The 18,235-nt window shown below is 36.4% G+C and overlaps 1 protein-coding gene across 1 annotated transcript in view; it reads left to right on the top strand.

Annotated features, from left to right (window-relative positions):
* The window catches only part of Elp2 (elongator complex protein 2), a 37,552-nt gene extending 35,405 nt beyond the window's left edge, over positions 1-2,147 (top strand). Inside the window, exon 13 of the mRNA XM_075356259.1 lies at positions 1,959-2,147. Within this exon, the coding sequence (XP_075212374.1) occupies positions 1,959-2,124 (166 nt within the window). The 3' untranslated portion in view covers positions 2,125-2,147. The remainder of the gene's footprint in view (positions 1-1,958) is intronic.
* Positions 2,148-18,235: the final 16,088 nt, after the last annotated feature.

The raw sequence follows: 18,235 nt of genomic DNA, 5'->3' as shown, positions 1-18,235 counted from the left end.
CATTCAGCAGACGTAGTTACTGCTAAGTTTTGTATAATGTTGATGGACTTTAGGACAAATTACATCTGATTATGAAATAATCCTTCCATTTATCCTTCTTATTCTTAAAAAGCCATAATAAATATGTTCAGTTTAGTAAATATAAAATTTAATCCATTATTATAAGTAATCCATTATATTAATCATGTGTGCACATCCTTTTTTATAATGATGCTTTATTAGAGTAATAAAATTCTGTAAGTAGACTACTCATATACTAAAGTTTTTGAAAGTTGACATAAATCTTATTTAACCATTAGTAAATAATTTGATTAGCAGTAAATAATAAAAATGGTAATTTAATTTATTTTACAGGCTTTTTTAAGGATTATTTATATGAAGATATAAATACATTTTTATCTACATCTGTACCAACACAAAGATTTTGCCAAAAAAACATTTAATAGATATAACTTTTTCCAAAAAAAGATTGAGAAGGACCTTTCACTTCTTTTGTTTCTAAGTGAATCATTTTATTTACACTTGATGAAATATATAATCTCCATTTACATAGGTATGCCACTTCTCAAGTAAGGAAAGTTACATTTTCAAATATTATTGCATTTTTTCATGTTCCTTTTCTATTCTTTAATCAAATTGTTAATCCTATCCTGATCCTGTTTCTATAAAGAATTGTGTTTTTGTATGATTTTTTATTCTAGGCAATTTGTTGAACATAAGATTTTTCAGTTTTAAAAGAAAAATTATCACTTTATCATTAAACATTGAAAAATTAGTCATACTGTCCTTGCACGGTTTGATCTGACATTTCTAAAGTTGCACAACACCTGTCAGTAATTCTTTATAATTTCATGAATAATGGAGGGATTCTGTATAAACGTATAATATCAACAGAAAACAAAATAAAACTGAAGAAAACTTAGGAACGTAATGTTACCTCATTACTTTTTTGCCAATTTAGTGAGTAACATAATATTATGTCAGAAACTTGGAAGAGGTTAGTGGTCTGTTAACTTAATGTTTGTATGAATTTGAGAGTAGTTTTTTGTCATTTATTAACCTTGCACCTGACGAAGATTGTTGTCGATGGACTTCATTTTAAGTCTTTGTAATGTGTCTAATTTTAGGTTTGCTCATACAAACTTTAGTTTATTCTTTGTATGAGCCTCAGGTAGTAAGTAAGATATCAAACTCAAAATTTCAAAAAAAAAGTCCTTTCATATGCACTTACTCCATAAGAAACTGACTAAATGAAATCTGAAACTGACTAGTTTTATACTACACTGGTTCTGGATGAGGCAGTAAATTACTAACATTTCATGAGACAATTTCTCCCAAGATTGATCTTTCTCTATTCTCTCCTTCTTTCCTATCTTTGACTCCTTCCTGGATAGATACCATGAGTTTGCTTCATGGATTTGCTTGTACAAGCACAGAAGCATGTACATACATGCTTCTGTTTGGACAGATTTGGATCTGCTTGTTTATGGTCCCACGTTGATTTTGTTAGCCGTTCCCTTAGAGTGATAATGACAGTCTAGCCAAGGTTCCTACTGCGTAATATTTGACTTACTTTCTTACCATCGATCAGTATATTATATTACACAACCTTTACTAATAAATTATTGATCTTATTTCCTCTTAGAGTTTGGTTTCTGACCTTCCAGTGGTTACTCATGTTTATCTGGAAACCATTTAATGACTGAAATGTAAGGCTCAAGTTCAAAGGAATTGCTTGTCTGAGCATTGTTCACTGATCCAGACATATGCAGTTAGGATGATTTGATAAAGTATTCGTTTTAACACATTTCACAACATACTATGTCACATTTTATTATTACTTCATATTTCAGATATCTTAATTCTGTTTAAATGTTTTCTATATTATTGAAATTGGTTAAGTATTGTGTGAAGTTGGTAATTAAACTGGGTAAAAGACTTTCCTTAACAATTTTCAGTTTTGGTCATGCATTGACTGTGAAGAGATTAGCTTTTCGCCCAGTTCTAGGAAGAGCAGGAGAAACAGCAAAAGATAAATATTGTTCTACTCTTCAGTTGGCAAGCTGTGGATTGGACCATATTGTAAAAGTGTATGATATTTTCATTGACAGGATTAATTTATGATAAAATAAATCTTTTTAAAGTAATTTTGTTAATTTTATAAATTTTTAAACCTGTCCTTTTAATAAAAATCATTTTACCGATTTGTTCATTTTGACCAATGGTTATACACCCATTTTACCAATTTTCAGCGAAGAATATAAAGATTATTATACCATTATTTATTAAAAATCTTGCAGTAGGTGTTAATGTTAAATATTGTTTCAGGGAATGAAATATAATTCCTATTGTTTTATCAATGTTTTGTTCTCTTTTTGTTTCTGATTTTTTTTCATCAGCAGAATATATTATTTGTTTACATTGATAATTAAAATTACATTTCTTTATTGATTATGAAACAAAACAAAACTTACTAGAAAGATTGATGAAAGAACACATTTCATTGTCATAATAAAATTAATACATAGCATCGTTAAATTAACTTGAATTGTCTTGAAATAAAAAACAAAAAAAAAAAAAACCAACAAATCTAAGACTAGGAAGTCACATGTGATTGGATGAGTAGTTTCAGTTGGCCTATCAAATCAGTAATTAGGTGTCTGTATACAATTATTGACCACAGAGCCAGATTTTGAATCAGGGTAAGCATGGTTTCTCTAATTCTTCCAGATATTTTTAATATGTAAAACAAAAAATAAAAATTTGGTATAGTACAATATTGTATTGAAACATATTGGATTTCTCTTAAAACTGTACTTAGGATGAAGCTGGAAAAAGTGGTATATTTCCAGTTTATATTTATTCCGGTATATTTCCAGTTTATATTTATTCCAGTGAGCTGGAAACATTTGCCAAAGCATGAAGTAAACGAGAAAATCTTAACAGATGGCCATTCATACTTGCATTTTGTTCGCTGAATGAAATTCAAGTTGTCTTTGTTCAATAAAGTACATACTGATTTGAAGGTATAAAATGGTTTTTTGAGTTAAAAATAGTAAAGAAATATGAAAAAGGAAATTTAAAAATTTTGTTATTTGGCTGTAAGAAAAGGACACTTCAGCTAGTTCTTTTATAAAATGATCATAAAAATAAAAATGTTTAAATGATATAAATGGGCCATTCAGAATGTTTTCAGAATGACAAAAAAAAAGAAGCTTTTTCAGAAATCTTATTTGTAAGGTAGTCACCTGGCATTTCGATACATTTAGACAAAACACTTTCCAAATTTTTAATACCCTCAGTATAATACAATTTGTTCAGCTCTGAAAAATAAACAATTGCCTCAGCTTTGACCTCATAATTCAAAGAAAATCTTTTTTAGTGAATCATTTTTTCAGGTTTAGGAAGAGGAAGTAATTGCTTAGAGTCAAATCCAGCAAATATTTCACTTGTGGAAACACTTCAAAGTCATGGAGTTTGCTGCAACATCTTGAGGTGTGTGTGCAGACACATTATCAAGATAGAAAGGGTACTTGTTTTTTGTCAGATGTGAAGGTGTCTGAATAGCACCCTGTAATTACACCATCCTGACCCCGTAGGGGAAGATACCCACCATGTGACAGTTTAAGTGCCATGCCGCCCCCTCCATACCTAGCTCTTATGAGATTTACCAGAGGTTATCTTCAAAATCTCAGCAAAAGGTTTCACTCAGCCTTGTTTTTGCCTCAGCCAGGATGCTACCAATGCTATTGCCATATGTGACGTTCCCATCAGTGTACTACTATCCCTAAAAAAAAAAACAACAAAACACATTGATGTTAATCTCAAACAAGACTAAGTAAACAAAATAATAAAAAGGAACTGAAATGCATTACCTAACTGAAGTTAAAAGAAATGAGTTTAACACGCAATACAACAATGAAACTACAGAAAACAAACCAACAACAAAAACTTAGCAACTACAAAACAAAAAATAAAATGGCGGAAAAGCCCAGGCGGCACACTAAATCCCCTTGGCAATAATTCACTCATACACTTCTGCCAAATAGTTTATAAAATTCTCAACAATTATCCATTCAGCCTGGTTTCGCGAATTGACACAGAGATCTAACTTCAACCCGATAATATCGAGCCGACACTTAGTCTCCATCTACTCATACTTGAAACAAACGTACAGAACATGATATATTCATCATGTACACCAATTGTCAACATTGCGGACACATTCCTGAGTCCATGAGGCCAAATTTCTGCATCCTGTTCTGGAAAGCACCATGCCCAGAAAGATATTGCATCACGTACTTATTCGAGTGTACCCAAGAGGCATCCTGTAAACTAACATCAGGAAAGAGACTATGCGTTTAACATCCGTCCTTTGCCACATCCCATCTGGCCTACCACAAAGCATTACCATCTTGTTCAACTATCTGAACTTTGTCAGAAGTTCAGCCAACTTCTTTGCGAAATGACGCTTTTCTCGTCAAATACAATATCAAAGAAGGCATTGTGCAGGCCTTCCCTGTGACATATTGAAGGTGCATTTTTTTTTCTTGATTTGCATTTTTTCAACAAAAACACTCAGGTACTTTTGAGCCTTAACGTATTTTATACACTAGCCTGTCATTCAAATGAACTCACTGCCAAACACCCTTTAACAAGCATCATAGTGGTCTTCTCTGGGCTGAAGGTCATTTTATGTTGATAACTGCTCAGTTCAAGTACCTTGCAAGTCTAAGTGGCTCAGGTTCAACCTCCTCCACAAGCTTCCTTTGACCAGCAGGAGCTCATAGTCAGCATAAGCCACAATGTGACACCTGTTGGGCAACCTCACCACAGAAGAGAATCAGATTCCACCATCCATAACAAAGAACCCAACATGCTTCCCTGGGAACACCCTTGGACAGTGTTTTGACTATCTCAATATGTAATGAGCGGTTAACCTCTCATTTATGTGAAGGTAAAGAATCTTTTCTAAGACCTTACCAATAACTGGTAGCAATTCCAAGGGCCTATATGATGAACTAACAGTGGGATCCTTGTCGCCATCATTAAACAGCAGTTTATCAATCCCCTTCCAACAAACCAGGAAGCATCCACCAAACAATTTATTGAAAATATGCATGATAATTGTCACATTCACCCTTACCATGCAAACAAGGAGTTCTGCTGTTACTACAATCAAAACCTGAGACCTTACTTTTACCTAAACTACAGATGGCTTGATGCACCTGGCCTCAGTAATCTCCAAGGACAATGCACCCCCACAAAATGAGCAGATGCACCCCCGACGTCATATCCCCAAACTACGCAAGAAGGTTAGTAAAAATTTCATAGATTTGAGCCCTCATTCTTGAGATAACTCGGTAATAACAATTTGCTCTGACAAGACGCTGCTGATCAGAATTACGAAAGCTGGGGCTGCTGGAATCTTCAGTCTCTTCTTACATCTCCCTTTGCACCAGCTCCCTCATGCTCATATACGAGCCTTGAAGACAAAGTTTGTGTTCTATTTGAGGGGGATATATTCGGCTTATATTTGACTCTCGTACATACTGTTTAAAATGATATTTGTTATTTACATAAAGCCTAGTGCAATATTACAAGCATAGGTATCTTTCATAATAGTTCTTAAGCTATTCAGGTGCGTCAAATTTGAACAGTTCTATAAATTTAAAAAAAATTCCTAGTACTATAGTTATTTGTAGAGTGCGCTGGACGAAAATATAAGCTTAGCTGTGAGAGGAAGGTGCTTGTAATACACATTATACTACTCTATTCGTTAATGTATTCTACATCAACTTGGTATTTTTCATGAGTAATTGTTTATAGTAATAAATAGAACTATTTGAATAAATGGAGATCATTTTTTATGTTCAGCTTTTTATTGTGTCTAGTGAATAAGAAATAATTTTACATATAATTTATTTAGTAATTTTACTATAGATTTATTTCATTTATATATTTTCACATTTTTTTTTTTTTTTTTAATAATACTAATGAAAAGCACTTATTCTAAAAGTTATCGTTGTAAATGCAATTAATATATTTGTGCAAATTCATTATTTTCTTTAAAAATGTTGTGTTTTTGGTTTTCGTTTCTCGAAAAAAAAACATAAATTAATATTATTCTGAGGGGACGTCCACTCCTTCCTGCTAATACACTCTTGATATCTACGTCATTTGACAGGCAAGCCCCTACATGTGAATTCCTACTTGTGTGTTAGTGTATTCTACCACGTAAGTGTAACTTTTGTTCGATACTCACCCGTCTCGCGACCCTGTGTTGGTGTATACTGTGGAAATGTGAATGAAAATGGCATGTGTCATTGACCTACTCTTACCTATTCTGATAGGGCGGTTCCCCACGATGGGGGCCGAGGTCCCCATCGGGAACCCCTCTGGATCTTGAGAAAAACCCAAATATTTCTTCTGTAGCCTAGGTGACCTTCCCCTGGGGAGCTACCCTTCCCGGTCCTAACGTACGTTTAAGTTGTGGGGATGCATGCCCTTCCCCTCAACTTCACCTAACTTGTTTGTGTTGTGTTTTTGGCATAATAACAGGATCGGAGGGGAGGTACCCTCTGTAAAATCAACTTAAAATTCATTTCAGTGACAAAGGCAGTTGTACGTGTATAATCTGTAACTCCCTTTAGAGAAGTGAGAATTTATTAACAACGTTTCTCTAGAAACAAAATTAATCTATTTTTATTTGATTTTTTTTATTGTTGAGAAATTATTTAGTAGTTTCTTTCCCTATTCAAATTATTTTAATATTTGACTTCCATGAAAACTTTTAAGCCGTGCAGTCCTATAGTAGAAAAGATCCATATACGAGGGTTATTTTTTTTCAAGATCCGATCGGTGACGAAATTAAAACCGCAGTGAAAATAAAATATTTTTTATTTGTAACAAGTACTTACATAGTTACGCTATTTTTCTACATAGTCGCCACTCCGATTTAGATATTTGTCGTAGCGTGGTACCAACTTTACAATGCCCTTGTCATAGAAGGAGCCGCCTGTGTTTTCAGCCATGTTTCTACGCTGTTCTGCAGCTCGATGTCTGTGCCAAAATGTTGTCCTCCTAGCCAGCGTTTCATGTGAGCAAAGAGGTGAAAGTCGGATGGAGCCAAGTCCCGGCTGTATGGTGGGTGATCAAACACTTCCCAACGAAAACGCTGCAGGAGCTTCTTTGTTTCAATTACAGTATGAGGCCGAGCATTGTCATGGAGAAAGACAATGCCTGATGACAACATTCCTCTCCGCTTATTCTGAATTGCCCTTCGTAGACGTTGAAGAGTCACGGCTGCAGTGATGGTCGTGCCACGTTCCATGAATTCCACCAAGAGAACTCCATTCCGGTCCCAGAACACAGTAGCCTTCTCCGACAGAAAGTTGGAGAAGGTTCGCTTGAACTTCTTTGGTTTACTGGGAGAATGAGAATGCATCCACTGTTGGGATTGTTTCGAAATGGACCCATGTCTCGTCCCTTGTGACAATTTTGTTCAAAAAATCTTCTCCTTCATTGTGGTAGCGCTGCAGAAACGTTAGGGACGGGTCCATTCTCATTGTTTTGCGATGGTCGGACAACATCTTGGGAACCCATCTCGCACAAAGTTTGCGGTACTGAAATCTCTCTCACTGTGGTGTAGAGAGCTGACCTTGAAATTTCAGGAAACGAATCACTCAATACAGAAATTGTGAACCGATGATTTTTTCGAATTACCTCATCCACTCGCTCAACGAGATAATCGGTTGACACTCGCTTCCTTCCCTGACCGCTTGCATCATGAACATCTGTACGTCCTGCTTTAAAGTTCCTGCACCATTGTCGCACTTTGCTGTCACTCGTTGAAGTTTCACCGTACACATTGATTATTCGTCGATGAATTTCAGCTGCATTACACCCCTCAGCCTGAAGAAATCGAATTACCTACCTCACGCACTTCACAATTGACGGGAGATGCTATTGTTGTAGACATGTTTACGTGCTAGCTATGTGTTCAGAACTAAACGAAGTGACGCGACGTGATTGAAAACTATATAGAGACGCTGCGCAACACACATGCGCAAAGGTTCATTCGATTTCTGCGCGAGTTTTTATTTTGCGACCGATCGGACCTTGAAAAAAATAACCCTCGTACTTTAATATTAAATAAAAAAATTATACCTCTTATTTCTTTCATTTTATTTTATGTTGTGTATATTTTTTTCTCAAAAAATTATACAAAATAAAATAAACAAGTCATTCTTCATGCGCAGAATTTTGGAAAATTTTATTTACTTGTAACAATATCAAATTATTGATTTTTTTGTAATAACATTTTTTCACTTCTATGTATACATACATAGAAGGGAAAAAATAAGGTTTTAGGTGATCTGACACGAAGTAAAAGTCATTTCTGACAACAGGAGAAGCATTTGTAAGAATAACAAGCTACCCTTGCTAGACTTATAAGGAAAATTGAGGTGTGCAGTGGTTTCCCGTTGCCTTTTTGACCAACTAAATGCACAGCACAAAGCGAAATATTTCATTATTTATAAGTTACATATCGTTATTTTTCTTATCGCTACTTAATTTATCTGCATTGCTTCTTCAGTGAATACGTTTTTTTACGCAGGAGGGTTTTTTCTTGTATTCATGAAAATTAGAACACTTTATACAAAATTATACCTTAAAATTAAACCAATTAAAATTGGTTTAAGAGTGTCCTTTTTAAATTTCAAACTTCGTTGATAATGATAAACACTTTCTGTGGGGGCATTTGAACCAGGTAAACACGAGAAGAGCTAAAATATACTGAAATATTTAATTCCATTTTCATCAACGGGTATCTTATTATTGTTCAATTCCTGAAGTTTTTATTTATAAATGCTATTATACAGGAAAATCTGTCCGATACTACTTTAGATTTAACTGAGCTAGTGTAATTCAGAGATTCTTTAACTTCATTCCCTTGGTTTTTTAAAAAACGTTATCCATCGATTGACGTAGAAGCTTCATATCTATTAGTAATTAATACGTTTGTTGGGATTTTCGACAACATGTCCTTTTTTATTAGCAAATAGGCACGCTTGTAAAATAAAAATTGATCTTCTGGACTTCTACACTATTTTGCGTATTTATGTTAATGAATATATGGGATCACCTTATCGTTACGTTTCAAGCAATCTGAGGAGCTGGTGAAGGAGAAAAAAGTTATTCCGACTATAGATAGGAAATTGTACAGGAAATTCTCTTACATTTCGAATGCTATCGATGAAGATTTAGTAGATCAAGTTATATGGTTCTTTTTACTTTTGGAGATTTTAATGATAACACTGAAAGATAGGTGCAATAAATACGGACAATTCAGCTGGTGCCGAACAAAGTTAAAAATAGGAAGTTTTTCAGTGTATCAAAACACTCACGAGGTCGGGGTAGTTGGAATCTTTTTAGGGAAGAGAGCCTACTCAGGAGAGTAAAATGTAGAAATACAAGTATCTAGAATAGAGACGCAAGTAGTTGCAATAAAAAAATGATATCCAATCTTCCCAGCTTCATCATCATCAGGCAGTAAATCTATGCAAGATTCCAGACATATCTGAAATCACATCAGTCCTGGTCGGGAGAGCAGGCAGAAGAACATCCTTCCTTCGTTTGTGTCCCAAAACCATCTGTAAACTCTCCAGGGATCCTTGTTCCCCTGCTAATACATAAAGCAATGCCAGGAAGCAACAGACAGCCTGTTTCAAGGCTGATGATTCCCTGGAACAAGCCTCTCTTGACACGAACTGTGGGGAATCTAGCAGTTAGTGGCATTGATGAATACAGCCGACAAACTCTACCAGGTCCTCCAATTCCAAAGATTCTAGACCCCGATCCAAAACTCAAATTGTAGCCGAAAGAAAATCGATAAATCCTCTCCAGTCCGCTTGCTGTACAGGAAACGACCCCGCTTAACTGGAATGTTACATGCCCACTTAAACCACCACAATCTCATAAGTAATCGACCGATGATCGCTTGAGCAATCATCCACCACCTTCCAGTCACAGACATTGGCAGTAATAAACCTACTAGCGATACATCTATGTTTGTTCTACCAAACAACCGATGCCCGTCTACCATACTTGCGTAGGTGGGCAACTCACCTGGTACTTTGAATTCTTGTAGACCATATTGGTCTACTAATTCACCGCCATTGTCGGTAAAACTGCTATGCCGCAGTAGCGACTTAGCATTCACATCCACACCAATAAGGATTGGACTGATACAAGATAATCTAACGATTTTGTTCCGTTCCACGTCGAGCCGTCCGGTGCTGCGATCTAGTGGGTGCTAGCGCTCACCGGAGAGTTCCGCTCGTATTAGAATTCTGCGCTCGAATCTGATCCAAGGCGGTCACGTCATACTCTTAGTCCGGATGGACTCCATTCTTTGTTCAGATGAACATTACTTGTTGACTTGCATGAACTGTTGACTTGCACATTATTTTGTTGTATGTCTGAAAATTTGGTATCTGAAGCACTGCAATGGCATCAAGATGAACAGGTGTACTTACAGTCTGTGAAAACCAGCCTTTAATTTTTTACGGTCACTTCAAATAAAGGTGAGGAAATGCAATGCATAGGATAGAACTTCTTTGGTGTGCCATGTGTTCAATCGTCAACAAGCTACAACTCCTTGTTCATTAAGGTTTTCAACAATTTCCTCTTCTATGCAGTTCAACAAGTTCTTGGACATGACTACTCCCTTAGAAATTAAGAGTACCATGCAATGCACCCTCAATATCCATCACTTCAACCTTCTTGGCTTTGAGTACCTATGATGATTATAAACCGTTGATGGTTTTGACAAACATTTCCATAGCAGTCTTTCTTGCCTCTATTACTGGTCCTCCTGCAGCTTCTATGATGCCTTGAGTTATTACAAAAGGATTAATCTTAATGAAATCTCCTTCACTCCTCTTTGTAACCAAATATTTTGGCATTGTTACACTACTCTTTGGTTTGATCTGTCTTTGCTACATTGCTTTTCCTTTGCTTCACCTGTGAAAACAAAGGTTCTGTAGGACAAGGGTTTTTGTGTGTCTCTCTGCCATAAAAAGTGTGGAAGTATGAGAAGAGAAACCATGCACAAAAGATACCAATCAAGGTGTAGCAATGTGCAGGTGGAGAGGCAGTTGGGAATGCTCCAAATCACTGATCCAACCTGGGTTTCTCCAATCAGCTACTCCCCATAGATTTAAACCAGCCTGGAGAGTCAGGTACACCTGAACCACTATATCGACATCCTGATTAAGCTCCTGAGCAAGACTACTGCCCTGTCAGCCAATATAAGTAAAGATACTGAAGTACCATATAGTTGCCCACCCAGACTGTGCATAGATGTAACTGCTTAGACATGGGGGTTTTTGAATTTATCCAAGGCAAAAAATGAGTCTTATTTTTGAAAATCAGTAGACAAACATTTGAGGTATTGCAGAAAATTTATGACATAATTTTCAGCCAGATTCATGATTAAATGAATCAATTTGAATAACCTTGAATTTGTTTCATACTTTTGATGCTAAATAATGGCTTATTAAACTGTAAATAAATTAACTTATGAAACATTATTTACATTGCAAAACTGAACCTTCTTGTTTATATAAAAATAATTAAATAAAATACTAATAATTAAAAATGCACAGTTTTTTTGCCCTTTTACATGATCCTCTCTTAATAATAATTGCTTGAAGATTACTTATCATAGGAAAACATTAGGATTTAATAAATTCTGTGGCCCTGAGGTAGATAATCCCCACGTCCGGAACACAACATCTACGTTCCACGTCCAGGGCGGCAACAGCTGTACACACGTACATTACATATAGCTGGCTAACGGGTTGTTCTCGGATACTTTCATTTTCGGCCGAATTACATCTACAGGCAGAACTTCAGGATTGGATTTCGCGGCAACCTGCAGGTACGAAACTTTTAACGATTATGGACATCGATTGATACCACCTTTAGAGCTGGCGATGTGGCGGACGCGGTCGAAGTTATTTGCAGGTATAACGGAGGCCTTTCGTTGTCCACGTGCCCCCCGCGATGGCAAGCATGTAGTTAAGGTACCCATGTTTTTCGGGGCATGGGAGCCCTGAAAACCTTGGTGTGTAGGGGCCTAGAGTCAGAGACTGCGCATCCGTTCTCTGCAAAGACATATGCCGGTTCCACCGGAGTACCGGAACGGACCTCCAGGGTTGGTAGCCCTGGAGTGGGGGTGTACCCCGGCGGCTAGCCTTACTACAGAAGGGATCGTTCTTCAATGCAAGTTGAACAACCAAACGTAGCAGAGGGTTCACGGAAACACCCTCGTTTAGAACCGGCCGTTTCGCCTGAGGCGAAACGCCGAAAGAGTGCAGAATCGCGAAGAATAGAAGTTGAGGCTAGAAAAAGCTTGCAGAAAGCTTTTTTCAAGAGCAACATTCCAAAACCGAAGTATTTAGTTATCACTAAGGAAGAAGGTAATTTCTCGAATGTGAGTCCTTTCCTCATCGCTCGAGAAATAAATAAATGTGCTGGAGGCCCTGTTAAGGAAATTAGAAAAACTTTCACGGGACTTTATGTAGAGACTGTAAATGATATACAGTCTCAGATGATCCTAGGGCTGAAAAAAAATAGTTGATTTGGCTGTACGTGTTGATCCCCATGGCACACTCAACACTTCAAGAGTTGTTGTGGTCTGTCGGGATCTTTTAAATTGTTCGGAGCAAGAGATTGTAGAGGAAGTGGCAGCACAAGGAGTAATAGAGTGTCGCCGATTGAACATGAGAAGGAACGGCGAAGTCCTTCCTTCAGCATCTCATGTTCTCACATTTAACCAGCCTACTTTGCTGGAAAAAGTAAGAGCGGGAATACATCGGTTGGATGTGCGGGCATTTGTCCCACAGCCAATGAGATGCTTCAAATGCCAACGTTTTGGTCACACCGCTCTCAGATGTGAGAGACCACAAATATGCGTGTGCGGCGGAGTTGCATGAGGGAGAGCCATGCAAAGAACCTCCTACATGCATCAATTGTAAAGGAACGCATTCTTGTAGATCCAGAAACTGTCCTGTCTACAAAGACGAAGTAGCTGTGCAGGAATTAAAAACCCTGCAAAAGGTCAGCTACTTCCAAGCAAAGAAGATTGTTAACGCCCGCAGGCCTAGAGCAACAACAACTTATGCTCAGGCTGCGGCTCCCGTTCCTGTTCCTGCTCCAGTTGCTCTCAATGAAGGTCAACTCATCAATAAACTTGCTCCGACCTTGGCTAATATGATTGAAAGAATTATTGACAATAAAATGAAACCTTTCAATAGTAAAGATCCTATAAAGCCAAAGATATTAGTACAGCCTCCTCCCGAAGATAAAACATTGAAAGTTGCTCTTGTTCTGAAGAAAACGGACGCCAAAGCAGAATGCCAAGTCCGTCTCAGTGAGATTCTTGATGACAAGAAAAGGTAATACCTACAGAGACTGTTATGGAGGCTCCCAAGCCTCCTGTAACTGAAGTGGCCTCTAAGCCTCAGAGGCCACGAAAAATTTCACAGGGGGGATGAGTGTCCCCCCTGTGAAATTACCATTCTACCACTGATCAAGTGGTACCATTCTACCACTGATCAAATGATTAACTTAGAAAACGTTATATATAACAGCTTTATTACAAGGAAACATTGTTTTGGAGTCTTCTTTGATCTTCAGAAGGCTTTCGATATGACCTGGCGTCATGGTATAATGCTCCAGATACATGAATGGGACATTCGTGGCAAACTGCCAATCTTATTGAGCAACTATATGAATGACCGTACTTTCCAAGTACGTGTCAACAACGAATATTCATCTATAAAAATCTTGGAAAATGGCATACCACAAGGTTCACCGTTGAGCGAACCTTGTTTATGATTGCCATTAATAATTTGATATTAGCCATTCCAGTAGAAATCAGCAAAAGCGTCTATGATGATGATTTGGCAATTGTGTATGCCAGCAACAAGACTGCTATGGTGAAATACAAATTGCAACGAGCGATCAACGCTCTAAATGAAGTTGCGAGGAATAATGGATTCCAATTTTCACCTGAAAAAACGTGCTGTGTACACTTCTGTAGGAAGAGAATTCCTCATCAAAGCCCTATGTTGACAATCGGCAATGATCCAATACAATATAAAGAGGATGTGAGATTTTTAGGACTAGTATTGGATAAATCCCTTACATGGGGATTACACATACAGGACTTGAGTGTTAGATGCAAAAAAGCCCGAAACATTATCAAATGTTTATCGAATATTAATTGGGGCTGAGATAAAGAGATATTGTTGAGACTGTATAAGGCAATGGTTCAATAGAAACTAGACTACGGATGTATTGTATACTCATCCGCTAGGAAGTCGCATTTAAGAAAGATAGACGTAATTCACAATAGCGGAATAAGATATGCGACAGGCGCTTTCTGCACAAGTCCGGCGACTAGTCTAATGTCTGAAGCTGGAATACTGCCTCTACATTATAGAAGAGAGATCCTTTTGCTAAGATACGCAGCAAACAGACTTTTCTACACACATCTTATGGCTGCATTATACGAACGTAGTGCTACCTATCCCAGACCAGCCGGAATTAGGTACCACGAATTAAAAAGGAAATACGAAATTGCTATTCCAGAGACACTAGCAATTTATACTAGAGAAATACCACCATGGCTTTTGCCAGCGGTAAATACAAGGTTGGATCTCTCTCAGGGAGAAATAAAAAAGAAGCCAGCAGTTATCATCCAACAGGAATTTTTGGCAACCGTCAGTAGTTACGAAGAACATATTAGAATTTATACTGACGGTTTTAAAACCGAACATTATATATATGGAGCACATTGGGTGCTCCATATATATAAATGGAGAAGCCCATTGTTGGAAACTGCCAGATATGGCCAGTGTCTACACTGCAGAACTTACTGCCATTCAGCAAGCTCTTCGCTACATAGAACGTTATTCTCTTAGTGCACTTGTTGCAATTCGGAACAAGAACATTAAGGATGTTCTAATTGCAAACATCCTGTCCATTTTATACGTTCTAAATCAACGAGGACAGCGATGCTTATTTGTATGGACTCCAGGGCATACTGGTATTACAGGTAATGAAAGCGCTGACGAAGCTGCCAGAAAGGCAACAGTCTGCGATAATTTAGATGCATTTCCTGTAAGAGTGGCAGATGTTAAAAACCGTCTAACTAACATAGTAAGAAACAAATGGAGTACTGATTGGAGCAGTTTAAATACCAAATTAAACTCGGTGAAAACTTCTACATATAAATGGAAAAGCAACTTTAAGTTGACTCGCCGTGAACAAGTAGCTGTGACCAGACTTAGAATCGGTTACACGCGATTAACAAATTCATATTTGTTAACCGGCGAAGAAAGACCAATGTGTGGTGTTTGTAATAAAACACTGACAGTCAAGCATCTAATAGAAGAGTGTACCATATATGAGGACCTTAGAAAGAGGTTCCGTCTTAGAAATGAGATTACTGCTGATCTGGATAATGGAAATGAAAAAAAGATAGTTGCATTTTTACACGCCAGTGGACTTCTTCGAAGTCTGTAGAAGTGAATAATTTAAAGCTGTGATAAAAGAATCTCTAAGAGGTATTTCATTTAAATATGGAAGTCTCGAAGCGTGGCACGTGTAGTGACGGGAGGTAGCCCTCTTGCCTAGGCCATCCTGGCTCGTCTGCATTCAAGAACAGTGAGTCGGGGTGTTCCGATGATGGCATGGGGGACCCTCAATGATGGATTGAGGGCGCGAGGCTATGGGTGTGCGCGGTGCATGCCTGTAGCCTGTTTGTAAGGAGAAGTCAACTGCCACGGCACCCTGGCGCAACTGATATACTGCTCAACGGCGGTTCTGGTCGCCCCGAGGGTGCTTAAACAAACCATAAACGAGACTTGTAGAAGAAAGAAAGAAATGGTATTGATAAGTTGAATTTTTAATTTCATGGTCTTTTGAGAACCTTATCTCAAATTTTAATATCGGGGCCCTTTACACCCTGTAAGTGTTGTGTTTTGTACTTGTCTTTTGTGTCTTAATGTTTTGTTGTATTTTGTGCTTTTAAATAAAATGTAAGGGCCCTTTACATCCTTACATATGACGATCCATATGGTGATAACTAATTTCTTTTAAAGAATGTGACGAGGGCTAATGACCCTAGTAGTCGATGCCCGTAAAAATTCAGGAAAAAAAAAATAAAATAAATTCTGTGAAATTACAATAAACAGCAGATTTCTCTAAATTTGAAGAGAATTAAAAAGTCTGTAAACCAGACTTTTTAAGAGTAGAAAAAGGAAGAAATCTGTTTAATTTAGATCAGGTGACCTTGCAGTACAAGCTTCCCTGATAGATGGATTGGTCATACATTACCAAACCACCTTTCAGAGAAGTGATCATATAAGCACTGGTAGATATTGATCCTGAAATATTGTGGAAGAGCATCATGCATGAACCACATGTCATTCCTAGATAGCTTAGAAATTTTATCCAAATAATTTGATAAGAAGTTTTCAGGAAATTGTAATAATTTTTGCCTTTCAATCATAGTGACAGGAAACACAGACCAATCAGTGAACCGCTGATGATACAAGCCCAAATGTTTATTGAAAATGATTGCTGAAATTTTTACCAGAAAATGGATTGGAGATCCTTTTGTGCCTAATGATGGTTACTCAGCAAATGGTAATTTTCATTAATTGTATACACTCTTTGTACACAATATAGATACTACACTACTGTTGGTTTCACAGAATTCTCCTAACATTCATATGATCAACTTGTTCACATAACATTTTTTTCAATTTGTTCCAATATCTGTTATTGCAACTCCAGCTTGGAATAGCAGCAATTCCAAGCAATGGTACTGTTATACCAATGCAAGTATACCAAGCAATTTGTGAATAAATTATGTGCACATAATTTTTTCTTATGCTTTCCACTCTTCTTCAATCATAAGATTTATCAGACCATGTATGAGTCTACTGAATCTTATTCACAAATTATGATATGTAATTCTCACATGAGAATTTTGATATGTATTAATTCTCACTTTCATTTGCTCCTGCATTCTTTGGTACTATACAATTTGTGTAGTAAAGTAATAATTTCCTTAAGTTAAAATTATTTTTTGAAGAAAAATAATTTTCTGTCAGTGAAATTAAATTTTCTGTGAGGTACGTAATAAAAAAACTTCAGTTCAAAATTATACGAGTGGGAATTCCTCAACTCTTTACTATATTGTCTAACATTTTTCATACGTCACAGACATTGCATAGTCAAGTAATTTAGATAGTTTGTAATGGTGATGATATGTCTTTTATATGATAGGCTAATAGCTTACTAAAATAAAACACCTGACGTAGTTTTAATCCCACCTAAACAGAATTTGCACAAACTTTTTATCAGTTTAATTATTTTTGTAATTCAATTAATATTCATCAGAATCTATTTCAATTACTTCAGAAGTTCTTCTGAAATATTCTTCTAAAAGAATTAAAAGAATATTTCTGAATAGCATTTTATAAACGATACACAAGGGAAACATGTAAGACTTGTGGCAAGAAGATAAGTTTTTTTATATAAAAATATTAGTTCTGAAAATCTGGTCGACTTCTCTTAGCTGAATAAGTAAACAATTTACACTGATTTTTGCAACACTAATATCAGACATTTATAAACACTCCAAATTTTTTAATAATGAAGGCTATAGGAGAAACAAATTTTTCCAATCTATTCTAAATGTATTCATTGTTTCTGAAAATCTGTTTCATTCCTGATGATGCTTTCAGTTTCACAAGCAATCATGTAAGAGTTAAAATAATTAATGAAATTATTTTAAAAAGGAAACCACCACTTGGAAACTATAACTATGTAAAACTTCTCCATTTTTTTTTAGGGTATTGACAAATATATCTAAATTTTCAATGCACCATCCATTTTTGCAGTATGATGACAAGTATAATTTTTTAAATAACAAATTCAATTTTTTATTAAATCTTTGGGTGGAAAATATTATTTTAACATATTTTTATTCTGGAAAATTTTTTTCTTAGTCTAGCCCTTCAAGGACTACAGAAAATTGCAATTTTGAAAAAAGTCACAGAATTACAATTTTTTTCTTTTTTTTAGAACATATCATTTTAATACTTTTTTATTAACACATACTTCATTCTAAATCCAGCAATACAGATGC

The sequence above is a fragment of the Lycorma delicatula genome, chromosome 2 (assembly GCF_047948215.1).
Source record: "Lycorma delicatula isolate Av1 chromosome 2, ASM4794821v1, whole genome shotgun sequence".
Classification (NCBI taxonomy): Eukaryota; Metazoa; Arthropoda; class Insecta; order Hemiptera; family Fulgoridae; genus Lycorma; species Lycorma delicatula.
This window is presented reverse-complemented; position numbering and strand designations above follow the sequence as displayed.